A 26,902-nucleotide genomic window follows, 5' to 3' on the forward strand; every position below is an offset into this window, starting at 1 on the left:
GTATCACCTCTTCTTCTCCATTTCTAAACCGTGTCTTGGCATTCAAGATCCTTTAGGAAGTGACTCCAGCCTCACAAGATCCCTCCACAGACCTCCTACATTTCAGACAAAGTTTCCTGTGCCCTGAGAAGGCCCCACACGTCCCCACCCCTGTCCATCTGTTCACACCGCCCTCTGTCTAGAAGGCCCTTCTGCTCCACCGTCCTCCGTTAAAATGAAGATCCACTCCTTTGTGAGGTCTTCCTCGGTGCCTCCCACCAGAGGGAGTCTCCGCTTCCCTGGGAACCCCAGAGCATCAGTCTGTACCTTGCTTACCGCCCCCGCCTCGACATGGTTGCCATGTCTTAGCATATGGCTTCCTGGCTGCCCTACTTTCCAGAGATGCCTCTCAACTTCTGGTTCACAGAGAGCTCCCTTTCTCGTTTTCAAGAAAGAATGGCTGTGTATTAATTTATGTCTTATATCATTCTCATCATTTCAGTGGCTTAGTTGGGGGGATGGTGATTATCATGTACTCAGTCTGCCAACTTGAAAACAAAAGCATGAAGAATATGTACATACGAATAAATGAGTAACTGCAAGGCATCTATAAATCCAGGCAAATACTTGGCATTGTTTTGGGGGGTTGAGGGGAAGAACGTTTTTCCAGAAAGCTCGTGCTTTAAATACCAACTCCGCACTCAAAGCCTCCGGGGGGACCTTTCGTTACCTGTGGTGCTGAGGCCCGTGTACTCAGGGGATGGGTGGCTGACGGGGGAGGACGGAGGTGGCACTTCCATGGACGTGGCAGATTTTGCTGGTGAAAACGATGGCACCGGGGAAGGGGTTGGCGGGGTGGCCTCTGTCAAGACAATCTCTTCTCGGACTTCTGCTATGGGTAGAGAAAGGGTGGGTCCTCAGAGCCAAAGGTCAAGGTAAGTTGTCTTTAAAGGACTTTAAAAATGGAAATATTCTTTCTCATCTGTGTCATGTCACCCTTCTGCTTCAAGCCCTTTGATGATTTTGCACCACCATCATGGCGTGCAAGGCAATTCCATACACATGTGTGCCCACTCTAAAGAAGAAAAAGACATCACTGGTTTCACACCACCTGGCCTGCCCACTACAACTGAATTCTTTGGAAGACAGAGCTAAAGAAACACAGAGCATGGAAGTAAGGGTACAAATCAAATCGCCAAGTAGAGCAATCCCCAGTGAAATGCCAGCTTACCAGTGCTTCCTTCTCCCTTCATGGCTCGCATGAGCTCATTGGCCCGCTCCTGACAGTGTAGGGATTCTAACAGGTAGAGCACGTAGTCATCAAACATCAAGTGAATTAAGTGAAAAGACCCTGGTAAGAGAAGATCCAAACAGAAAGGTAAGTCATGGCAGCTCATGTACGCCCCTCCACCTGCTCAATCGTCCATGTTACCTTGGGCTCCACTGCTCTGTTCAAGTCTCTCATTCCCCCACTCCATTATCATCTCTGCATGGTCAAAAGTTGCTCCTCTTTGCTGTATCCTCAGCCTAGCCTAATGCTTGACATAAGGTGTCACTAACACTTTGTAGCAAGTGAGTCTTTTCCTTGCTCAATCTGGCTCATCAAAAATGGCACCCATTGAGCCATCTATCCAAATGCCATTGAGCCAGCTGAGCCCTCATATACCCACTGGCCTCATCCTCATCTGAGCATGACTCACTTTGTTCACCATGTACTGACATGGTGTCTTTCATTTTTATCTCCTCCACAAGTTATGTTTTATTTCCCCGATTGGACTTTAAGGATGTCCATGGCAGGGATTCTGCCTTCTAGTTCCCTATACCGATGTACCTGACAATCCTGGGAGCAGAACTAAAAATTAAAATCTGCAACAACTGAATTATTTCCTTAAATGTTTCTGAGACCTCTGTTTAACACATGGTTCTTAGAAAAGGTATTAGATTGAAAATATATGGTATTCTCAAATTCTTAAGAGTAGATTGTTTCATAAAAAGGGATGTAAACAATCCTCTCCAAAGATTTTTCCAAAGTGCCAGCCTCTGTGTTTAAAGTCTTATATTCTCTCATTTAATCTCTACAACCACCCCATAAGGTAGGTACTTATATTCCTATTATAACACATTATTTCAAAACCATCTTTTCTTGCATGTCGTGCTGCCACCATGGCCAGTCGGATGATCCACATGTGGAAGGGACTCGATTAATGTCTGCTGTAATCAAGACTCAGGAATGCCAGAGCCAGAGGGGCCAAACCTTCGTCTCCAGTCCCATGCTTCCAGCTCCCAAGGGGACATCTCCATGTAGCTATTCTGCTTCCCACGAAATGTCCAAAACTTCTCACCCACCTATGTACAGCTGACCTCCTTTTCCCATTTCCCTCTAGTTTGCTTTTTTAGAGGACCTGGAAGACTCTCTGGTATTACTTATACTGTGATTCCATCATCACCACCATGACCTTTATCACTGTCCTAGTCATAGTCATCATCATCATCGTCATGCTTACCACGTGCCCAAACTCTACTAAGCCCTTAACACATGTCTGCTCCTCACCACAGACTGGGATAGGTGGTACTGTCCTCCCTTATGGAGCAGGAAAGGAGTCCCTCCATTAGCAGTATGTAGGGATTTGCCTCAATTTGGTCTGGCTCCCAAATCGGTTCCCAGTCCCCTACAGATCATCCGGTTCAGTCTGCTCACAGCACAGATGGGAAAATCAAAGACGAGGTCCCAGAAGGGCCCTTTGAATTGGGAGCTATGCCTCTTCAAGTCTCAGGAATAGGGTGCTGGGGCTATAGCTCCAGTTGTATAACTGGTTAGTGCACGATACTTGTAAGAAATAAGGTGATGGGGGCCAGCTGGGGGTAACAGGATGGCTCCTCCTTGGTGGAATTCATCACTCTTCTTTTTAATTCCACCTTCTTGGTGGAATTTATCAATTTTCTTTTTAATTATACCTGGCTTCTGCACATACACACAGACACACATACACAACCTTCTATAGAAGGCTATAGAAGAAAATGCTCAGCTTAACTCTGAGGCCAGTGGATGCCCAGCAGGTCACACACACCAACTCCTATCCCCCTCTCTTCAGAGCCTGCCACAACCTCTGGTCCTGGTATCCACAAAGCTCGAGGCCAGGGCCCCGTCCTATACTTTGTCCACACTCTTCCTTCATCCCCAGAGTGTTGTGTCCATTTGAAATTCAGAAGGGGTCAGGTTGTGCTAAATCACTGTGAGATGCAGTCTCCAAAGCTCAACTTTCCATCCACTTCCCCAAAATGGGTCCCGTGAACCACTGAGGAGGTACAGCATTGTGGGTAATTGCATGGGCACTGGATCAATCTGCCCAGGTTGAGATCCAGCTTTGCCACTTAGTAACTTAGACCCTGGATGAGTTACTCTTACTAAATGTTAAAAACAAAACCAGCCATTTCTGGAGCCCTTGCTCTGTGGCAGATTCATTACCTGTATAGACCCATGTAAATGTGCAGAATTACTATCACACTTAATCCTCATCACAACTATAGGAGATGAGTGATACTCTTCTTTTGCAAAGGAGGACACTGAGACTTAGAGAGGTAAAGTGCCCAATGTCACACAACTAATAACTGGCAGAACTGGGACTTGAACCCAAGACTCTCGGATTCTGGAGTTGTTCTTCAATCATTATGCAACACAGCTCTCTAAAAGGAAAGACAGTACAACCCCTTGTTTTGGTTTACAGAAGTACTAACCATAATGAGGAAAAGGACACACTAGTTGTTTAATGAATGGTAACTACTTGTTATCTGTAAAGTCCCTTTTGCTCCTGATGTTTTAAGATCCCATAGGATATTATATCATAATATGATTGTTTTGCTCATACAACCAAAGAGGTCAAAAGAAAGCATCAATTACTTGAAAGGGTCTTCAAAATGAAAAAAATATTTGCTGCAATGTTGCTCTAGGTCAGTAAGGATAGAAAGAAATACACTGAGGAACAATAAATTAGAATGGAAAACTCTAGATAATGAAAATGGGTTTAGTAGTTTTGTCACAGGCAGATGCCTTGGAAATCATCTATACACCCTTCTCTTTTATAAACAAGGAAACAAAGATCTGACGAGGTGAAGAAATTTGCCCAAGACTGCACAGTTAGAAACATCAGATCTGGGCTTGGAGGCCAGGACTCTGGGGCAAGTGTTGATTCGGGGCTTCAAGCTCTCCTCCGTAATGGCTCTGATCAGTTACCCAACTGGTCTATAATTTTCCATCACCTTTTGAAGAGTTTGTAGAGCTACTGCTACCTGCCTACTACTGTGCCAAGTGCTTTCAGTACAAAATCACTCAAAGCTCAGTCCCTGAGTCCACAAAAGCTACAAGGTCCTCTGTAGCAAAAGTCAATCACTAAGATAATTGGGCAACAAACAGTTCAGTGCTGGGGCGGGGAGAGGGCCATGGCCATGAGAACAATGCAAGGAGAAGAGGGCAAAGTGAAAAAGGGGATACGGAAAGACTGAGAGAGGGAGAGAGGGGGGCAGGATGGAGGGAGGAAGAGAGCAACATCAAAGACAGAGACACTGACGGGAGAGAGGCATTTACAGCTAACATCCCCTGCTTTATTTCTCTCCCTAGTACTTATCACCGTTCCCTATACTTTATAACTTGTCTGTATCACATGCCTCCCTACACTAGACTATAAGCACCATAAATGCAGATGTGTATCTGTTTTTCCCCCCACTGTTCTCCATACCCAGTGTCTACAACAGTGCCAGGCACAGAGTAGAGGCTCAATGACTATTTGTTAGATCAACCAATCAAGTGCGCAAGCCCTGTACAGGTACCATCTGCACTGTGCTAACCTCTCTTTCTGGCAACACTGTGAGACTGGCATTATTATTATCTTCAACTAATACATGGGGAAATGAAGGCTCAGAGGGTTTAAACAACTTGCCTAAAGTCACAGAATCGGCATCTGAGCCTGTTATGGATAAAGGTATTAGGACACAGACAAAGATTTTTGTTGCTGTCGCTACGTGTTAACATAGTTTGATCATATTTCATAGAATCAAAGCATTTCTCTTTTCTTATGAACAATTTCAAATATATAGAAAAGTACACAGAATTTTAAAATGAACGGCAGTATACTCAACTCCTGGCCTTATAGCAACTTAATATTTTACTATGTTTGCATCAGATTTGTTTTTTAATTGAAGATAAAGACAAAGCCTCTGTGTTCTCTTCCTTAATTGTATTTCTCTGCCTCCTGGTGTTCATCCCCTAAGGTAATCACTGACTTGAACTTGGTATTTTTATTTGTTCTACTCTTACTACATATAATTATGTATCCATAGATAACGTATGGTGCTGTTTTCTGTTTTCACACTTGGTGTAAATGGCATCATACTTCACAGAGCAGTCTACAACTTGCTTTTGACAATCTATCCACATGGACGCATGTTATGCAGCTCCAGTCGGATGGCCACTGTCTGAATATACCACAATTTATTTATCTGTTCTCCTGGTGATGGAATTTAGGTTGTTTATAACTTTCCACTATTGGAAACTGCCACTAATGAATACTTTCTGTACCTGTTTTCTGGTGTTTGCTGGCTCCAAGACTGCCTGCATCTTTATAGTCTTATGAGAGAGTGTCCAATTGTGCTCACCCAAATTCTTTACATTCCTACTGATAGTCTGTGAAATATAATATTTGCCAGTCTGAAGGGTGTGAAATGTTATCTTATTGTCTTTATAATTTGCATCACCCTAATTACTGGAAAGATGCACATCTTTCCATTTGAATTTCCCCTTCTGTGAATCACCTATTCATATACTTTGCTCATTTTTCTGTTGGGGTATTTGAATAATATTGGGGTATATGAATTTCTATTGGGGTATTTAAACAATTTATTTAGAAGGCTTTATTATATATTCAGTTTGTTATATGCACTGCAAAATATGTTCTTTTCTGTGGCTTTTATCTTTTAACTTTGTTTAAGGTGTGCTTAATAAACACAAGTTTGAAATCCAAATGTAGTTATTTTTGCAATATTTTCTTTATGATTGGTCTTTTTTGTGCCTTTTTAAATAAATAATTTACTACTTCAAGATCATAAAGATATCATTTCTATTTTCTTCTAAAAGGTTTAAGGTCTTTTTTTCCCCCCATTTAGATGTTTCCTTTCAGAAGTTGTAGACAGGGGTCTAATTTTCTTTTTTGTACCCTAAAATGCTTGTCTAGAAGAAATTTGTCTAATCCACTGATTTTTAATGCTATCTGTGTCATATATACAATCCTCTTGTTTAATAGACAAGGGACAAGGATCTGATTAGGGGAAGACAAGTTTCGTATCCATCTCTCTTGGGCACCCCTGTTCTGTTTCATTGCTCTACCCATCTAACCATGTTACAAACCCACATTGTCTTATTCCATAACAAATATGAATATTAGGTAAGCCAGACCCTTCATCTTGTTCTTCTTCACCTTCAAAATGTCTTTACTATAAATTCTCGGCCTTTTGCTTTTCCACATGAATTTTAACAGCAGATTGTCAAAATCAAAGGGAAAAAATTAAGAATTAGACTAGAATTCTATTGAATCTGTGTATTAATTGATAGAAAGCTCTCCTTGATGTTGACTCTTTCCAAACATGAACAGGAGATCTTCTCCTTGAAGATCTTCAAACAATTTTTATTAGAATTTTATAGTATTTTTTAGTTTCTTTTGCTCTCTTGAATGGTATATGCGTGTGTGTATTTATATATACTATGATATATACCTAATATATGTTAGTATATACTTAATATATACACAACTCAATAATATTTTCTAATTAGATTCTGGTTAGTGCTAAGAATACTAATGATGTGTTTAAAAAACTGAATTGAAGAATCTGGTTGAATTCTTATTTGTTCTATTGGTTTGTAGATTGTCTTTTGTCAGCCATCATGACATCTATAACAAAAGGCAGTTTTGTGTTTTCCTTTTCAATCCTTAGATTTCCTTTTCTTATTGCATTGGCTAGGACTTCCAGTCAATATTTATTAGAAACAGTGTTAAAAGGCCTTCTTATCTTCATGATTTGAATGGGAAAACTTCCTAAAGTTTCACCAGTTAGTATGATATTTGCTGCAGTTTTGGTTGCCCTTTAAACATATTAAGTAAATTCCCCTCTATTCCTAGTCTGCTAAGAGTTTTTTTAAAATCATACCTGGGAGCTGAATTACATCAAATCCTTTTTTCCCTCTATGTCTATAGAGATGATCATATGATTTTTCTCATTTAATCTGTTAATAGTGTGTCAATTAGTAATTTTTCTGACTTTGAATCATACTTGAATTCTTGCCGTAAACCTTATTAATCATGATTTTAAAAATTTTGCTGCTGGATTTGTTCTGCTAGTATTTTTATTTAGAAGGTTTCATCTATATTTATGTGTGGTTGGGTCAGAATTTTCTTTTCCTCTACCATTCTTCCAAGATTTTGAAATTGAGATTATATTAGCTACATGAGTCATATAACTTACCTTTCGTTTTTATTGCCTGAAACATCAATTTTCATGATTTTCATTAACTAAGGATTTTATGTTTCTTAAAAGTTTAGTAAAAGTTGCCTGTAAAAACATTTATGCCTGGTGTTTTTGGAAGGAAGAGACTTTTACATCTACTGCGATTGTTACTTGATCTTATTTCTAGCGTCCTATTTTATGTTTTTTGTTTACCATCCTTTTTCTATGCTTCTTTTATCTTGCCATCTCTTTTCAAATTTTCCATTTTCCTTGGTAGATTATAATGATTTAGTGATGATCTCTTCATTTATTAACATATATCCTATATATTAGATCCAAACTATATTTTTTTCAATGAAGTCTAAAATTATTTAACATTCTGAGACAAAAACCTTAGCATGCTTTAACCAGTCCTTGAAGATTCTCTTCCCACCACCTCATGTTATTATAGCCTAGAACTTGCTTTACCTTTTTTAAACATGCAAAAATTATTTTTTAAATTATAATCAGTAATTAAATTTATTTACAAATTTAAGAATTTCTCTCATCTTAAAACAGGGCCCCCAAGTTGTTTGACATTCCTTCCTTGGAGAATTGGGTGTCTATGCTCCCCCTTCAAACTTGGTAGGCTTGTGACTGCTTTGACCAACAGAGTAGGGGGGAGGTGACACTTTAACTTCTGGGATTGGGTCATAAAAGGCAATGTGACTTCCCCCCTGGAACAGTGAGCCACCATGTGAGAAGTTTAGCTGTTCAGAGGCTGCCATGCCACATGGAGTGCCCACAGAAGGCATCCTATCACAGCAGTCCTGTCTTCAAGTCATCCAAACCCAAGCACAGACACAGGAGGGAAGAAGCCTCCAGATGATTCCAGCCTCCAGCTGTCGATGCACCACTGTCCTTGAGTATTTCCGTCTGAGGTTCCAGACATCATAGATCAGAGACAAGCCATCCCTGCTGTGTCATGTTCAAATTCCTGACCCACAGAATCCACATGCATAATGAAAGTACTTCTAGGAAGCACGGTTTTATGCCACTAAGCCTTGGGATAATTTGTTACACAGCAACAATAACTAGAACATGGTTGTTTCTTGTATCCCAGACCCTTATTTTTCTTCTTGCTGAAATGTAGTCTTTAAGTGCTTTTTAAGTGATGTTCTATGGGGCCACATTCTCTTTAATTCTTCGTAGAACCGAACAGGTCTTTACTTTGCCCTCACTCTTGAATAATGGTTGACGGTTCTTTATTCTCAGCACTTGAAAGATATAATTTCTGGCGTCCCTTATTACTCATGATGATCTGCTCTCTCATAGCTTCCAAAACTTTTTTTAAATCTATCAATATAGATTTTTAAAAATCCATCAGTGAGGATTAAAAAAAATTGTCTCGCCTTTTGGTGCTCTGCATCTGAGCCCGGGAAGTTGTCTGAGTTGTGGAAACTGAAGAAGCATGGGTCTTGTGGTCAGGCCGATCTGATTTTGAAACAGAGCTCTGTCCCTTGCCATACTGATCTTGAGCAAGAAAATTCTCCAGGCTCCTTTTCCACCTATTGTTATCTGCCTCGAAGAGTTAATGTGAGGATTGAATGGTAGTACGTGCCTTCTAAGTATTTGTTATAATGAGCAGCATTGTCCTGCCTTGCTTCATGTTCTACCTCAGACCTCACAGGTTGTTGCAAAAATTAAATGAGGATGTGCCCAATATTGTGCCTTGTGCATACTAGGCCCTCCATAAATGTTACCTTGTCTTTATGAGTAGTATTCAACTGAAGAAAGCTAGATGAGGTGGTGGCTTCGCAGCAAGAACAGGGGCTGTAGCATGGAAAAAATTCTAGGGGGCTCAGCACAGTCTGTGGCGCATCCAAGGGCAAGCCCCGTCTCCTCTCGGGTCTGCCTCCTCCTGAATACAGGAAAAGCAATTCCTGCCTCCTAGTGCTTGGCGGGGGCCTGGCTGACATGTGCAGTGTGTGGCAGGTTCTGGGTAAGAGAGCCAGGCTTGGTCACCTACTCCTGCAGAAGCAGTCTGGAAGGCTGGGTCACTGCCACCTGGTGTGGGAGCGGGTCCCTGACGGGGCTGCCCCCGTGTGGCCTCCTCGGCTCTCCCTGAGCGGGTGAGCTACAACACTAAGCCAGAAAAACAAGTGCATGAGCCGGTGAAAGCTTGGGCCATAAGCAGTCCTCCCCCCTTGGTGGGCAAACCCGGGGTGGTTTCCCAACCATTTGATGCCAAAGTACTTCCAGGAACTACGGTTGTCTCCAGATGTTCCTACGAGTGAAATCGGGGGCAGGTGGTGAAAACCCAGAGTAAAAGGGTAAAGGCACTGGCACTGACTTGGGATCCAGGTGTCCTCTGAACGGAAAGCACAGCAGTCGGCGGAAAATACATGGTGTGTGTGTGTGCGTTTCAAAAGTAGAGACTCTATTTTCCTCAGCCCCATTAGGACTCAAAGTTCATCGCCTGCCAGCCTACCTTTGCTGACTGATTTTACCAGAAACTGCTGCCCGCGGCAAAGAAAGAACGTCTGGCTACTTCAGTTCACCGCATAGGCTCTTTCCGGGAGAAGGAATTAGGAAGAAAAGAGTGAAAAGGAATTAAGGAGAAGAAAGGAGTCAACGACCTTTGAAAGAGGCCGTTCTGGGCAGAGGTGGCAGAGACCCCCCGGGATCGCTGTGACAGTCCCCACCCTCACATGGCGGCCAGCCTGCACCATTCCCAGCGGCAAGGATCGTGCAAATTACAAGACAGATAGAGCTGGCCCCTGCCGTTGGGGGAGGGGGCTGGCGAACAGAGGGCTCTTTTTCCTAATTAGCTGTTTTTATACAGGGCACACATGACCCAAACACAACCACCAACTGTGTCTTTGACATATACAGGCAGAAAGGGGGAGCTGGGCTTTTGTCTGCCGCGGATTCTTTCAACTTGCCTGTCACCCCAAGCTGCAGAACTCAACAAGAAAGTCGGATGAGCAGGACCACGGCAGACAGCGTGCTAAATGGACTTGGAAACAGGTATCATTTCAGCCCGCTTCGGGTTGGGAAATCCTGTCAACGGGAAATTGGGTGAACATCTCCTTGCCTCATTCTAAGAGACTTGTGACCATTTCTGCCATTTGCCTGAGTTTCCGGTATATCCTAAAACAGTGCGTGGTTCAAAAAAGAAAGGAATACATTTCAAGGAAAACTTTTCTTGGTAATAAATGCAACCCCTTCATAGAACCCTAACTGTCCTACTGTCCTGACCTCCTTTATCATATTGTTAACTTAGTAAAAACAAGTGAATTCCAAAGAATACTGCCAAGTGAATTACTTTCCCTGTCTAACGAAGAGGCCTCAATAATCTACATAATCACTTTAAGAATCAGCACACTGAAGAATAAGGGATAGAGCGAAAAAAGATGCCTGCTTTGTGGATGTGGGTCCGCATACGTGGGTGCGATATTGTGGATTCTTTGATTTTGAAGCAATGAACGGATGGCAAAAATGTTTCGGCCATTCGCTGGACTGAAGGCAGCTATGCGCGAATGGTTTTCCCAGAACCAGAGGTGACTTGTGCTAACACTAACTGTGCCGAGCCGGAAGCCGTCAAAACGTCATGCCTGATGGCACTGCCCAGGTAGGAGCCACCGGAGAATGTCCATGCGCAGCTCAAAGAGAACTTTCATCTGTAGCCACGGTGCAGGCCAGGGCAGAGAGCGTCCCAATGCCGAGATTAAAGAAATCCACAACAAAACACTTCTCCAAGTGGGGAAACACAGTCTTTCATGGACAGAGCTGTTTAGAAAAAATAGTGCCGCCTTTGTTTACCACATACTCGCTTCGTTGTAGAGCACAACCGGAAAATGGTGACAAGACCATAAAAAAGCTGGATGGAAAAGTGTCAAATTAAACCCGGAGTGAAACCCAGAGCCGATTGGCTTAATTGGAGGTAATGAGAAATGAAACCACATCTCTCCTTGCAAAGTAAAATAGTGAACTGAAGCAAGTACCTAGAAAAGCTACCAACAGCCCTTTGCTGAAATGCCTCAAAATTTGAGGCCAAAGTGTTTGGAGCTTTCAGATGTCTGGATGATGCCTTAGGGTTTCTCCTCACTTTGCTAATGATGACCTGGACTCGATGCGTACTCCATTCTTTCCAGTGAAAAGGAATAAACCGTGTCCCACAATGTAGCACAGCATTCACCCTAAGTCGGTGGTTCGGTTCCTGCCTGTGGATGAGCGTAAGCGCCCCTGGGCAGAGACTCCAAGTTGCGTTACTCTGGAAGGAGGAGGTGTGCACCTGGGGAGGGAGGTGAGGAGCACCCAAGGGGTCAATAAAACCAAGGGGAAAATGAACATAAAGTTCTAGGGATCCAACTGGGGCACAGTGTTAAAGAAACCTTTAGACACTCTACCCACTACTGGAGCATCAGTCGAGCCATCTGCAAATATTCCAACTCAGAGGCTTTTCGAGTTCCCAGTCACGGGAAGTCCACACTATGGAATTCTGCAAAATAGTCCCTGGAAGCAGCATTCACTGGGGACACCTGGCCAAAGCGAAGCGCACCCACTGCTTTTAGTCCTCTCTAAACTCCAATAATACTAGCTGAGTGAGAACCTCCATTTTCAGATTTGCATACATTAGCACACAATGCCATCTTTCTCCCTGAAAGTCCTGACAATGTCGGCTCCTTCCAGAACAGGTAAGTTTCAGGGTGATGTCCTTGTGGGCTCAGGGACAGCAAGTGAGATCAAGGCTGAGTCTAGAGAGGTGGAGTTCAAGCACGAAGTCCAGAGAGGAAGTGTTTGGATATAGGGAGGGCTGGGGCGGCCTTACCGAAGCTGGGGGCACTATGCAAGGTCATGTCCCGGATCACCCTTGTGCCAAAACAGGACCACATCAAGAGGAACTGCTGGGCCACTTTCTTCAGGGACCCTTGTCTCTTGGCAGCCACCTACAAGAAAGTGAACAGATTTAACAGTGGTCAACGTAATCTTTCATTTATTACGGTCTCCCTGAAAAACACTAGGAAGGTTTAATGGGTCTCCAAGTTCAATGCTATAGAACAATGGTTTTTGACTTGCTGTTTCTTCCAGCAAAAAAATATGCTTTAAAGAATGAAATCTTATGTCAAGACCCAATGCACACAGCAGATAAAAGAGATGCTGACCTGGCTGAGTCAGGGGAAGGAGACTCATGGTCCTGCCTCCTGCAACCCCCACCTCCGGAGGGGGCCCAGGCCTCTCCTCAGAACCCCAGGGCTCCATGGCTGCTGAGGAACATTCAGATAGCTCAGGGTGGGGCTCTGTATCTCCCAAGTGCCACAAAGGTGAGTGGCGGGTTGCAGTACCGGGGCTGCTCCTTCCGCTCCGGCTTACCAACCTTCACAACACACCGGTCCACCATGGTGTCTAGCCACTCGATGTAGGACTCGATGGGAGACTGGTCCTCCAGGAGGTGGTCAAACTCCTGGTACACTGTCAAACAAAGGAGAGCCCCCCACATATCACTGCAGCTGTGTCTACACAGAGATACATCTTAAAAGAACAAAGGAATGAAACTGAATAAAACAGAACTCCAGTCTTAACACAGCATTCAGGCTTTAGAAAATATGCCCCGACTTACCTTTCCAGGCTTGTCTTCCCAGCCCCTGAGCACCTGAGAGCCTGGCTCCCATGTTAACTCGCCATATGCCCTCAACAAGCCCTACTTTCTCAGGCAGTCCCCTCTGCTCGCACTCTCTGGTTCCTCGTGGCCCAGCCGACATGATCCCTCTCGTGAAATCCTTTTTCCCCTCTGCAGGCCCCTCGCCGGCAGAACTGATCACTTGTCCTCCGAGCTTCCCTAACGCTTTATTATCTCATATGCCCCCTTCGCTGCTAATGCTGTGTTACAGTTGCGGGGCGAGTCTCCCGGGCCAGTTCTCTGCCGGGGGTCTTTCTTAGCCGGGGCCTTCCCCATAGGCGGCCGCTATCCAGGATGTGCTTGCTTGCATGCGCGGACCCAGACCCAGGCAGTGCCGCTCCCTTGCTCTCTGCCCCATGGCAGGCACGTTTGATAGTTCAAAGCTTCTAAACCACAACTGTGGTGGGCAAGTCGCCCAACCAGCCTCTCAGGGCTCAGTACGCAGTCGATGCTTAATAAATGTTCGTAGCATGAAGGAAACAATCTCTGTGCCCTTAGTTTCCACATTAGGAAAAGGGGAATAATCGTACCACTTTATAGCCTGTCTTCGGCTGCACGTCAGATAATCGAGTCCGGATGGGCTATGGAATTTGCGAAGCACCACAGAAAAAAGAAACCTTGCTGGGGTGAAACATCTCTTTTCATGACCGTTTTTGTGTTTTTTGCATGTGGAGCTCCGTAAACCAAACCACACTTCCAGATTCACATCTTTTTTTTTTTTACAGTTTTCATTTGTCCGAGCAGTTTTTGGCCTCCCAGTCCATGGGCCTAGCCGAGGTGCTCCAGGGTCCCGAGCTGATGACTGCGACAAGACGCCAGCCACCACCCGGAGCTCAGAACAGGTTAGAATGAGAAGGAGCTTTGAACGTCCGTGAGTCGACATCGGTGTCCTTTTACAGAGGGGCAGCTGTGTCTCAGTGAGATTAAGGCCCCCCTCAAAGTCAGAGGGTGAGTGAGTGCCCGAGCAGGGACTGGAGCCCACGTCTCCGACCTCTGTCTGGGGCGCCTTCCTCTTGATGGCACGGTCGGCGTGTCCGGGGGGTGTCGGCGCTGTTGCGCTTCGGTCCGTGAAGGTGGCGACGGAAGTGGCCAAGAGGGTGCTTCTGGTTAACACCTACTGGGTTCTTGCCGCGCCAGGCACCTTCCTCACTGCTTTGCGCGGACACTCCAGTCTAACCCTACAGCAACCCGAGAACGGGACAGCGGGTTCTCCAACGCTGGGTGAGTGAACAGATGAAGAACCCAAGGAGGCAGGTACCGTACTCCCCGTTTTACAAACGAGGGGGCGGAGGCGCTCAGAGACAGAGACTTTCCGAAGGTCTCGCCGCTGCTGAATAGCAGAGGCGGGTTTCAAAGCCAGCCTGAGCTGACGCTTGCCTCCCAAGCGCCGCACTGGACCCGCTGTCCCGGGCCCCATTCCTTCCCACCGCGTCCTCCCCATGTCAGAGACTCGGAAGCCAGGGTCACGGGGCACGAGAACCAGGGTTTGTTGGGCATCGCAAGCGCCTGCTCTTAACCACAGTCGAGTTGTGCTCATTAGCACGCTGATGACTGGACATGCATTTTTTTTTTTTTTTTAAGATTATTTATTTGACAGAGAGAGAGATGGCGAGAGAGGGAACACAAGCAGGGGGAGTGGGAGAGGGAGAAGCAGGCTTCCCGCCGAGCCGGGAGCCCGATGTGGGACTCGATCCCAGGACTCTGGGATCATGACCTGAGCCGAAGGCAGACGCTTAACGACTGAGCCACCCAGGCGCCCCCGGACATGCATTTTTTAATTTAGGGTAAGTGGGGCATTCCCAGGCAGGACCTATTTCACAGAGGTGATGGAAACCCCCTAAAGCAGGAAGGTGCAGGCTTGTCAACTGGTGATAAGGAGGGTGCAGCACATAGTTGTGTTTAAGAACTTACTTCCCAGCTGTCGGTGGAGGGGGGCGGTCTGCAGGGATGATACTCGTATGCCAGGCTACCTGCCTTGAGGGCTGGTGCCCTTGCTCAATCCTCTCCCCTCTCCCAGGCACTGTATCATACAGAGGTGTCCTCTTTGGAACATGCAACCATTTGTGAATTACTTGTTCAATTTCTGATCTGCCCTTAGCTCTAAGCTCTACATGGGAAGGGCAGTGTTCATATTATTCACTGCTTTTTGCCCAGCTTCTAACACACTGCCTGGCCCAGGACAGGCATTCAGTTAAGTACCAGCTGGGTTGAACTGAACCTCATTACTCCCTTCCTCTAGAAGAAGAGCACAGTCACAGCTTTAAAGGGCACCATTCTGTCCCGGGCCTAAGAGAACTTGAAGAGGAAACCCCAAAAGGCTCCCTTCTTGGAGAGGCTGCGGTGACCTCCAAGGTGCTCCAGTGACCTCCAAGGAGCCTGGTCCCTAAAGCAAGTGATGGGGACTGCATTTTCCCCTATGAGTGTGGGTGACATTTTCCTCCTCCACACAAGGTGCTAAGAGGGGAAGAGAGCTGGGTCTCATGCTGTTGGGAGTCGTGTCATTTTGGGTTCCCATTCATCTGTCTGGCCCAACCAAACATTAGTGGCGCCTCATCCATGCTTGGCCTGGGGTGAGGTCCTGGGGACACAGTGATCAGAGGTACAGCTAGTGCTGGAAGGGGGCTAACACCCATGCTCTCTATTGGCCTTGTAGCAGGCAGCAAGGACAAACAGAACAGGAGCATGATTGCAAGAATCTGGAAAGACCCCGCAGCCTCCAGAACATGCCCATATCGCATCATTTTTGTCATCTCATTTTGTTCCTCCAAGTGAGTAGCCCTAGTGCATGTTGGTGAAGTCAAGGTTGGGTGTAGGTCGGGGGGCCCCGCTCTGCTGCCAGGGGTAAGGGTCACCAGCTCTCTGAGGCTGAGCCTTGTTCTCTGTAAAATGGGGGCGGCGGGTATCTTCCTTGTGGGGTTGGTGTAGAGAATTAACAAGATCGTGCCTGTGGTTAAGTCTGACACAAAACCCTGCACAGACAAGGCCGTCTGTGAGCTCAATTCTTATTTTAGTGACCACCTCTAAGTTCTTACCAGGGGAAAGGAGGCTGACGGCTGCTGTGGAGGAAGGAATGAGCACGGAAGGAGTTCTGGGAAAGAAGCCCCAGGGAAGGTCCCCAGGGTTCAGGTTTGAGCTGCTCCAGTGGCTTTTGAAAAGCGCTCAGTGGGAAGGAGGTCTCTAATAGGAACATCTTTTGGAACTTACTTGTTTTTAAACACCACATGCTAAGCCTGGCTGAAGAAAGTTCCCTCAAGAGGACATACAGAAGGCATATACTGGAAATCTGAGGGGCCTGGGGCTCTCAGGAGAACTGGCCCAACTTCTCAGGGGGACGGCCGCTGTGCAGCTCCCCATTTCCGCACTCCTGCGCCCCTCCCCTCCCCCACCCCCCCAGGAATGAGAAAGGAAGGCTGAGCAAAGTGAGGAAGTGGCCAGGAGACTCCCATCCAGGGCCGCTGGGTGTGGGAGGCTGGGGGCAGCAGGCTGCGGTGGGCTCGTGAGGAACAGCAGAGGTGTGCTGACGATGGTGGTGTTCTCTGACCCCCTCACGTCCTCTACTGCTAAGAACACACAACCTGACCTCATCCAGACAACAGCTGGCCCAGTATTCCTTCAGTCTTTGTCCACAGGGACATGAACACATGCTCACAGAAGTACACCACCATCCATTCCCCTCTCAAACATTTAATGCGATGGAAAGGTTCACCTGCCGATAGGTGGGCTGATTCATGTGACCCCCCCTGACTCCAGCTGACTCCAGGCTGACGTACACTCAGACGGGCAACACGCTTTTGTTCTCATTTTTTTATGCTACCAATGGGACTATGCCTGGCATTGAGAGTCACATCTGGGGCCTTTTGCATGACATTGTGTGCTGCCCAAATGCACCAGGCTCCCTTTCCCCCAGGAGTGTTGACACATGTCCTTTTAAATCAATCAGCCCTGCCAGCCGGGCTAACCCATTTAACAGGAACAATAAGAAGGAAGGGATCCTAGGGGGAAGGACAGGGTGAGAATGCCACTTAAATATTTACCAAGATACTTTTTCTTTCTTTCTTTCTTTTAAAAACAAAAACAGAAAGGACAGAATGCTTGGTGGAACATCTTACACTGGATGATGAGTTTCCGGTGCTCATCTCGGGAGTCTTCCATGGTGTAGAGGGTTTGCTTGGTGATGCTATTGAGGTCCACGTTCCTCCAGTCTTCCAGCATTTGGAATGTGATGTCTGCACTGTGGATCACTGTCCGAGATGCCTGTAATCCAAGCCCATCAACTCATTAGCTTGAGGGCTGTTAGGTTAAAACCCCTGCACATTATTTTCTTTTTAATGAATCTGCATAGGGTATTTTGCAAACTACTTTGAAATTCAGGAAAACTCCATTTCAGGAAATCAGCAGATGAGTCCATAACTCAGAAGACCCATACAGTCTTTTCTCTTGTGGCTCTCTTTTCTCAGCTCTATAAAAAATTACTCCAGGGTGGCCGAGGCTAGACCAAACCCTGCTGTTCCCAGCCCCTTTGGTCTTGACCGCTGGGGAACAATGGGATGAAGCCCAGAGACCTGTCAGCCTTCCGATATAAGCTTGCGGGATGGGAGCTCTGTGCTTAAAAACCCATGTGTCTTTAGCGTCTGAGAAACAACATGAAGGGTGTACCTCTGGTTTCCAAATCTCCCAAATCACCCACTTTGCCATTTATGCCAGAGGCAGGGCAGGAACGGTGAGATGTGTGGGGGTGTAGTTCTGTATTTTCAGGTGCCTGGCCTGGAGGTTGCCTTCAGGTCACTCTAAAAACCCCTTCCTCCAACCTTGACCTTGAATAACCAGCACCGACCCAGAACCCACAGTATGAGGGAGAGGTGGCAAACGCCACACAAAGAAGGCAGGCAGGTGGCAGATGGGAGTGAGGGAAGCCAGCGAAGCGTAAGAGGAAGTGGGGCTGACAAGGAGGACAGTGCCTGCTGGAAAGGAGCTCAGCCCATCCACTTGATTCCTGCCCTGGGAAATGTGGTTCTGGGGCTGTTTAGCTGACATCTCCCAGGTTCAACTGTAAACTACGAAGTAAAAACAATTTTTGAACACATGCAAATCAAACAAAAATAAGCCCACCCACTTGAGGGCCAGATCTGACTGGCAGCCACCGGTTTGCCCCTTCCGCTTTAAGATCATTAATATTCTAATGAATGTTAACTGGCTGCCTTAATAGACTTAGATTCCCTTCCTTAAGGTACAAACTTAAGAGAAATACAAAGCTTTATGCCATCGAATTATCACCAAGGAGTTATAAGGAGATAGTCCACCTTTCACTGTACACATTTTTGTTATTGCTGAATTTTTTTATAGTAAGCATATGTCACTTTTGTGCTAAAAAGAACAAAAATCTGGAGAAAATAAACAAAAGGGGGTAAATATTTAACATACTGTGTGCCTTTGAACTCTTCTGGATGATACATACACAACAAACAAATCATCCTCTTTATATTTGAATCATTTATTTCTGTGACTCACAAGGGGGGGGTGTTGTGTGACACTGGGCCCCCGAGCTACATTTGGTCATGTCTGGAGACATTCTTGATGGTCAAAATCAAGGTGGTACCTGGGGGTGGGGTGCTGCTAGGCATCTGGTTGCTGGCATGCGGGTGGAGGCCAGGGATGCTACTAAATCTTTGCACTGCACCAAACAACTCCCGAGAGCAAAGAATGATCCAGCCCCACATGTCAGCAGTGGCCGAGAAAGCCCGATCTACTCAAGGGAAATGCAAACTTGCACGCCAGAACATATCTGAAAGGTTAAGGGGCGACTGACGTCAGAAATTATTTTGTATGCTAGTCGGAAATATTTTGTGATTGCTTAATGTTATTCTTTATCAGTAGAAATTAAAGGTACCAGTAAGAGTATATCAAACACCTATTATACTGTATTAAACTATCAAACAGCCACACCCCCGATGGATCTCTGGGGAGCTGTTCTGTGCATTTGCCCCTCATGGGCAATGACTTCAAAGGAGTTAGAAAACATAACACAGGATACATACCTGGCAAAGATGATTCAGTGATGTCTGCCGTCTCAGAATTTGGGAAAACCTTCTCGACACTGCAAGAAGGAAGAGTTAGTCTGAAGTATTTGCATGCTGTATGGTCCTACCTTGGATTTTCCAGGGGCAGATTTCAAAAAGTAGCTTATTTGCCTAAATGCGTTTCACTGTCCAACCCCATTTTATGCACCCGCTGGCAAAACCCTGCATTTGATTCTTTGTTCTCCCGTGTGGACAGCTATTTCCTAAAATGGCGATATTTGGGGTACATATTTCAAAGTCACCCGCATGCCATACTGGCAGGTGTGAGAAATTGTGGTGTCAATCAACCGTGAATAAAAGCAATTATTTACTTGTCTTTCATTTCGCTAATTGCAAGCTCAATCACTTCTCCCCATAAATAATTGCTGGAATCAAGTGGAAGCTTTGAAGAAGGCCCTTTAAAAGTAGTATATCTAATAGGGAAACTTGATTGAGCCTCAGCGGTGTGTGGTGTGAGGGGCTGCTTTTAGGACGGAACCCTGGGCTGCACTTTGAATGCGGCTTTGCATTCATAATCTGCCATTTTTATCAAATGATCTCCATGACCTGTTGGTGTGTTTTGCTGATCCTGTTTACCACAGTCATTTAACAGGCTGATGGTTCGAAGTGGGATGATCTTAAATCTGAAGATTTCAAGACCAAGCAGACAAGCCATGTGCCAGCCCCAGGTCTCCACGATTGCAGAGTTGTCTGGAGTGGTGTTTCCCCTCCTCGCCCATTCTCCAAGTGCCCCCGAGGTTCCCTGGGAGAGGGGTTCCCGCAGGCCCCAACAGGTGGAAGGTCCAACAGACCTCCTTGCTGCCAACTTTCAACAGGTTTGTTTTGTCAGCATAATTAAAACGGGTGCAGGGCATTCTTCTCATTAATTTCTGAACTGGTCAAGAAGCAGAAATTTCCCTGGGATTATTCTAATTTGTACTCAGAGCCAGCTTGGTTTGAAAAATAGGGCATGGGGTGGAGAAATGGGGGGTGGGGGCACAGATGAACTTCTAATTTTCCAGACCGATCAATCGTTAATCCTTCTCCTTAATTACTTTTTCTTTAACTTTGTGATGTGGAATTTAGTGCTCATGAAAAGAAAAGAACTGAGAGCCGTGAAATAAAGCGGGCTTTATCAGTAGGTGCTGGGCGCTGCAGGCGGCCTCAGCCTTGGAGCGCGTCTGAAAGGGCTCCCTGTGCCTGCCCAGAGAGGGTAATTTGATCCCCTTCATTTTCCCTGCCGCCACTTTCTCCCGGGCAAGAATGGCAAGCTGGATTCAAATGCTGCTTTAAGAAACCTATATCTTAAAACTTTGGCTTAAAATCATTTCATCTTGGTATAATAGCACATGCATCTTCCCACAAGTCCAGAAACACCGAGACAGAGAAATAGGACCAGTTTTCTCAGGCAAAACTAATGGGGGAGAGTGGCTGGTGATGCTCAGCAGAAAAGAAAAAAAAAAAAAAAAAAAAAAAAAAATCACAGTCCTAATCCCCGTAGGAGAAATATTAATTTGGCTTTCTCGTTAGGCAGAGAATTGAATATGGGAAGCCCTGAAGCCGTTTTCTGTCTCCTGTTACCACCTTTTTGGGGGGCAGGGCTTCAGGGAAATCCCAGAGTTTCGGGGTCGGACAGATTTGAGTTTGACTTCTGGCCCCTTCTTACAGGGATACTGCACCCTACATCACAGAGGTGGCGTGAGGATGAAGTGGGGTGAGATAGTGGTGATGAGCAGACACTCTGGTGTCAACAGACAGACCTGGGAGCAAATCCTGCCTCTGTTACTGACTAACCCCCTCTAAGCCCCTGTCATTTTCCATGAAAGGAGAAGTGCGCCACCCATAACACACCTTTTGGGAGGACTGAGGAAGTTCGTGCATGAAAAGCGCTAGGCTTAATACCTGGTGCTTTGCAAAGAGTAAATGAAAGTCATTATTATTATTGTATGAACAACCTATGTAAAGTTGTTCGGCACTAAAATGTTGTCCTCCCTTCCCCTCGGCTCCCCACCTCTGTACTTACATTCAAACTTAATGTTTCGCAAGTTTTCTGGAAGGTCATGGAGAGCCACTTTTAGCCACTCATCCAGCTGCTTGGCAAACTTTCGGATCACCTGAGTTAAGCTGGAAGGAGAAACGATCCATTTTAAGTGCCTCGTGTGTTGCCCGACGGGGTTGGGTTGTCCTGGAATCGTGTTTTGGCCGCCCCAGTATCACTCAGTGCAGCGACCTCAGGGGCTGGGTGGACTGGGGGGCTGAGCAGGGCCTGAAGGGAATGTGCTCTGGTGCCTACGCTGGTCACTGGGGGACGTGGCGCCCCGACTCTGAGCAAAACGCCACGTGTCCTGCTTCTGTATGAGCCTGCGTTGAGGGGTGCAGACGGAGGGCGGTGGGCCCGACAGCACCCCTCTGCTGCCACTCTTGCCCCAGCGCCCGCCCACCCAGCCTGGCTCCGGCTGTCCCCGCCGCCGCCGGCCGCTTGGCAGGATCTGGGAAGCACCGACACACAGCCCTGACCCTGAAACCATACCCCGTTTTTGGAGAGCCGAGGGCTGTTTGGGGGCAGGGGGTGAAGGGTGAGGGGATGGCAGGTTGCAGCATGAGATGGGAATCGGGAGGACCTTGGGCATCACTTTCAGGCTCTCCCTGTGAACACCATGGGCTGGGTCCTCCTTCGGCTTGACTCCACAGGGACCTCAGCCCCTGGGGAGCGTCACACTGTCCTCGTCCCCCAGCAACACAGCCTACCTGGCCCTCGGCAGTGTCCTACGGACTCTCCTGTCAGACCCTGATCACTGGCCTCCCCTCTCCACCAGGCGGTCCCATCAGGTTTCTCGTCCTTCACTCCTCACTTTGCCAACCTTCTCTAAGACCCTCCACCAGCCGCGGGCACCATCCCCACTTTTCAAGGAACACAGCCGCAAAGGGAGAACTTTCCAGCATTCCACTATAGCACAACTCTCCTCCTCGGCCACCCTGACAGAATCAAGGGCCAACCCCATGTCATCCCCTCCTGCCCCCTCAGGAACCCCACTTCACTGACCGCCCCTTCTCCCGGATATCCCACCTCTTCCTCTCACCAAGCATGTCTCACCTTAAAAATAAACCCTCTTATTTCCTCACGCTCTCTCTTCAGGGTACCACCCTCTGTCTTCCACTTCACAGACGTTCTTCTTCAGAGAGTTGTCCACACTCTTTCCTTTCCTTCACCTCCTGCTCACTCCAGTCCCTCAGCCCAAACAGCTCCCACTAGGCAGTAAGCTGCATCCAGATGTGAACCCAATGGACTCATTTTGGTTCCCATCTGGCTTGATATTTTGGCAGCATTTGGCTCTATTGGCCCCTCCTCCTTTTGGAAACATTTCACTTTCCCTGGTGGTTGTGGCCCCTGTCTTGTGGCTACTCCTTCTCAGTCACAAAGCTCAGCCCCTCCACCTGGCCTTTACTTCCTCCATCTCCTCCACATCTAGTCCTGGACCCTTGCTTGTCACACTTTGTCCTTCCCTGGATAGCTTCTCTGTGACCACAGCTTCAGTCACTATCTACACTTGCTTTTAATTTTAAGGTCCAGAGCAAAGGTCTCCAGAACTCTAGACCAACCACCTACAGGGCCCCTCCATTTAGCATTCTAAAGACACATCAACCTCAGCATGTCCAAACTGAACTCATCGCTTCTCTGTCAGACGTCCTTTTCTTATGTTCCCTATTTCACCGTGAACTCTACTTTCCCTAAAGTTTTTGTTTTCAACTTTTTTATATGAAAAAATTTCAAATATACCCCAAGATAGAATGGTATAATAAACCTCCAAGTATCTCTGACCCAGCTCCAATAACTAGCAACATTTTCCCACTTCAGTTTATCACATGCCACTCTGTCTTTTCAGGAATGCGATAAGCAAATTCATGATGTATCATTTCAGAAACTTTGTGTCCATCTTCTAGCATGCACTTAAATATGTATGTATGTGTATACACACACACACACAATTTAAAACCTCCATGCCATTAGTATACCTAACAGAATGAACAGCAATTCCTTAATATTATCTAAAGCCCAGGGGCACCTGGGTGGCTCAGCCAGTTAAGCATCTGCCTTTGGCTCAGGTCATGATCTCAGGGTCCTGGGATCCAGTCCCACATTAGGCTCCCTGCTCAGTGGGGAGTCTGCTTCTCCCTCTGTGCTCTCCCTCTCTCTCGCTCTCTCAAATAAATAAATAAAATCTTTAAAAAATGTATTATCTAAAGCCTAGTCTGTCCTCAGATTTCTCTATTTCTCTCAGAGCAATCTTTTGGTTTCTTTGAATCAGGATCCAAACAAGGTCTACACACTGCACAAAACGTTGCCTTGTTCTATTTCTTAAGACTTTTTAAAAATTCTCTTTCATGCCATTGGTTTGTTGGCCACCTCATGTTATTTGTTCCCTGGAATGTCCCACACCGATTTGGTTGATGTCTTCCTCATAGTGCCATTTAACCTGTTCATCTATCCTGCGTGCTTCTCATAAACTGACAGGTCTAAAGAGTAGATCGAATTAAGTTACATTTTTTTTTAAGGCAAGAGACTTCGTAGGTGGCCCCTGTACTGCCCACTGTATCACACCATGAGACTTATAATGGTTGGTTGTTCCTCTTTTACTGTATCTGGTTTTGACACTTGAATAGTCTCTCTTCCCATGAGCGGGTACTGCAGATTTTATCTCCAAATTGTCTCTCAACCTCATCCAGTCTTTCCCTCTTCTCCCTACTTCCAGCTATCATCATCTCTCACCTGGGCCAGTATGACAGCTTCTACAACAGTGGGTACAAGAGCCTACCTGCTCTGCTACTTCCCTACCTCTACCCTGTCTTCCACATTGTGAGAGCGATTTCTCTAAAACCCTTGCAATTCTGATCTAGTTCACCTTCTGATTAAAACCCCCCAAAGCTTTCCCATTCTTCTTGGATAAAGACCAAAATCCTGACTGTGATCCCCAAGGCTCACACTCTAGCCTTGCTTCCTCTCCAGCCTCACCTCGCATTCTCTCTCTTCATCCATGTTTCAGCCCCTCTTGCCTCCACCTAGTTCTTTCCCACCTCAGGGCCTTTGACCTTGGCATCCTTCTGTCCAAGAGCATCCCACCCTTCTTCACCTACTGGACTCCTCCTCGTCGATCTGATCTCAGAGCAGGTGTCACGTCCACAGGAAAACCTTCTCTGAAACCCCCTACTTTAGGTCAGAGCCCCTGATTGTTCCTCTTGAAGGGCCAAGTTGTGACAGTTGGTAACTATACACTGACTTGTGTGGTTATCTGATTCATGTCCATCTTTCCCACTAGACTATATGCTCCAATGCGGAGGCAGGGACTATGTCTATTTTGCTTATCACTGTGTGTTCAGCACCTAGCATAGTGCCAGACACCACACTGAACCCCTCTTTATCTTTCTGACTTCAGCTCCTCCCACTCCCTCTCCCCACCTCCACCCTTACCCCCTGCCAGCTTACTCAATTCCCACAGCACCAGCTTCCTTTCTGTTTCTTCAGGTCCTTGACAACCTCACCAGGGCCTTTGCATCTGCTGTTCCGTCAGCCTGGAAAGCTCCTGCCCCAGACTGTAGCCGGTTCCCTCCCTTCCTTAACAACTTCAGAGGTTGGGTTCAAGTGCTGACCACAGGATCTGAAACTGCCAGTATCCCCACACTCCCAGCTCTACCAACTATCTCAACACTCTTGAGACTGCCAAATGTTTTAAAAAGATCAGTCTGGTTCCTGGGATGAGAGTCGAGTATAGAAGGGCAAGGACAAAACAGGGAGATCTGTTTGGAGGTCATCCCAATAATCTAGGCAAGAAAGCATCCTGGTTGAGGGTGGTAACAGTGGAAATAATGCAGTGTGGTCAGATTAAAATATTTGGGAGGCAGAGCCAACCAGGAGGTCCTGGTGAGTGGATGCGGGTGTATGAATAAAGAATGTTGTCAAGGATGTCTTCGTGAAAGAAAGTGGTATATGTACCCCTGTGCCTAGCAGAGTGCTTGATATCCAAGAGGTGCTTAATAAATGTTGAATACTGAGTGAGCCAAAAGTACTGCACACGTAATAAAGCCAAAGTACATTCTCGGCAATTAGCACATGGATCCAACTTCTAAGTGAGAAGATTTCTCAGAATATTTGGCCACTCTTGACAGAGGTCAAAATTTAGAGAGGTGTCTGGAGTGATCATATGATGGCTGTTGTACCATCAAGGAGGGTGGGCTGCCATTCCACACCCATGACACCTTTCCCGGGGGCCATTACTTGCAGCTGGCGTAGAGGAGCTGGCCTTCATACGGGAGCAGGAAGTAAGCAGCAGGACCAGTGATGGGTCTTCTCCTTTGTGCAATTGTTTGATTTTATTACAGTGAAGAAAAGCGGGAAGCGACTCATCCTGAAAAGGATTCTATTTTGGGACTTGGAACTGGGACTGCCAGATTTTTAGGAGTAATCTGAACAGAGCAAGAGAGGAGCTGGCCTCCTGATCACCTAGCTTGGAGTGGCCTCCTGGCCTGCTCCACCTTCCTGCAGCATCAGATGATGCTGACCATCACCCCCTTCCTCGCTACTCTCCTTCGACGGTATGCACCCTGTGGCCTGACACCCTTCTCTGCTAACTTACTTTGTCTCCTTCCATCTCACTCCCCAGGCTGGCACTCCTAGGGTCTGTCCTGTAGCTCCAGTGCCTCACCTTCTCATCCCTTTTACGCAGGTGGCTCCCTTGTCTATCTATAGCTCCAGCTTCAGCCCTTCTCCTGCATCTTAATTCCACACTTGGAACTCTGACTGACTTCCAGCCGTGATGCTGGAACAACAGCAACAGCACTGATACCAGCTACCTTTTAATGAGTGCAGTGTGCCAAGTGCTAAACACTTCACACGTGTTTTCTTATTTAATCCTCACGTCTACCCTATGAAGTAGGTACTGTTGTTAGTCCCAGCAGAGAGGTGAGAAACCAAGGCTCAGAGAAGTTACTTGATTTGTCCGAGGAGATAACAAATAAGTGGACAAGCAAGATGGAGGCCCACATGTGTTTGCCTCCAAAGCTCTGGTATTTTGGTCTTCTCTTTGCTTCTCTGATATCTCATCTTCCCTGCCCATCCACCACCCCTATACACATATGTGCGCGTGCGTGCACACACACACTTCCTTACTTCTGATAAACCAGTCATTACTAACAACCACTACACCAAGATCACCTGGGAGGTCACGAGAGGTGAAAAGCCCAAGTTTGAGAATGAGCTACCTTTCTTATAAATAAACAGCAAATGGTTCATGGTGATCTCTATGTTATCACTTGTTCACCTGAATTTCAATACGCTTTACTGTGTTAGAAGGTAAAAGGCGGGTCTGAGCTAGTCAGCTAGTGCAAACCTCCAGAGTCCGATCTCCTTTCTACCCTGGCCAAGCACAGGGCCGGGCACACAGAAGGCACTCAAACAGGCTTCAGGGAGGAATAAGCACATAAAATTGTGAAAAGTCAGCTGTCTGATGAGGTCTGGTCTTTTGAATAACTTTTTCTCCCTGATTTCATGAGAAAGGTGCTGGATTTCTAAGTCAAGGATCACTCTGGCAATTAGTTAACAATATAATTTTTAAAAATGGTCTCCTCGGGCAGACAGTGATCTTAGTGAGAGCAGGGAGCACGTGTATCTTCTTTAATGCATTGCTCCAGGACTCAGCATAGTGCCCCGTATGTTGTGGTA

At 46.4% G+C, this 26,902-nt stretch overlaps 1 protein-coding gene across 2 annotated transcripts in view; it reads right to left on the reverse strand.

Moving 5' to 3' along the window:
• The window catches only part of RFX4 (regulatory factor X4), a 133,281-nt gene that overhangs the window by 21,960 nt on the left and 84,419 nt on the right, over nt 1–26,902 (reverse strand). For both annotated transcript variants that reach the window (XM_034987659.1, XM_034987660.1), the window contains 7 exons: nt 21,212–21,312; nt 19,168–19,226; nt 17,242–17,386; nt 12,830–12,924; nt 12,284–12,401; nt 1,211–1,330; nt 710–871 (listed from right to left, as the gene is read on the reverse strand). In XM_034987659.1, coding sequence (XP_034843550.1) covers nt 710–871; nt 1,211–1,330; nt 12,284–12,401; nt 12,830–12,924; nt 17,242–17,386; nt 19,168–19,226; nt 21,212–21,312 — 800 coding nt within the window. The remainder of the gene's footprint in view (nt 1–709; nt 872–1,210; nt 1,331–12,283; nt 12,402–12,829; nt 12,925–17,241; nt 17,387–19,167; nt 19,227–21,211; nt 21,313–26,902) is intronic.

The sequence above is a fragment of the Mirounga leonina genome, unplaced genomic scaffold (assembly GCF_011800145.1).
Source record: "Mirounga leonina isolate KUSES-001 unplaced genomic scaffold, KU_Mleo_1.0 Mir_418, whole genome shotgun sequence".
NCBI lineage: Eukaryota > Metazoa > Chordata > Mammalia > Carnivora > Phocidae > Mirounga > Mirounga leonina.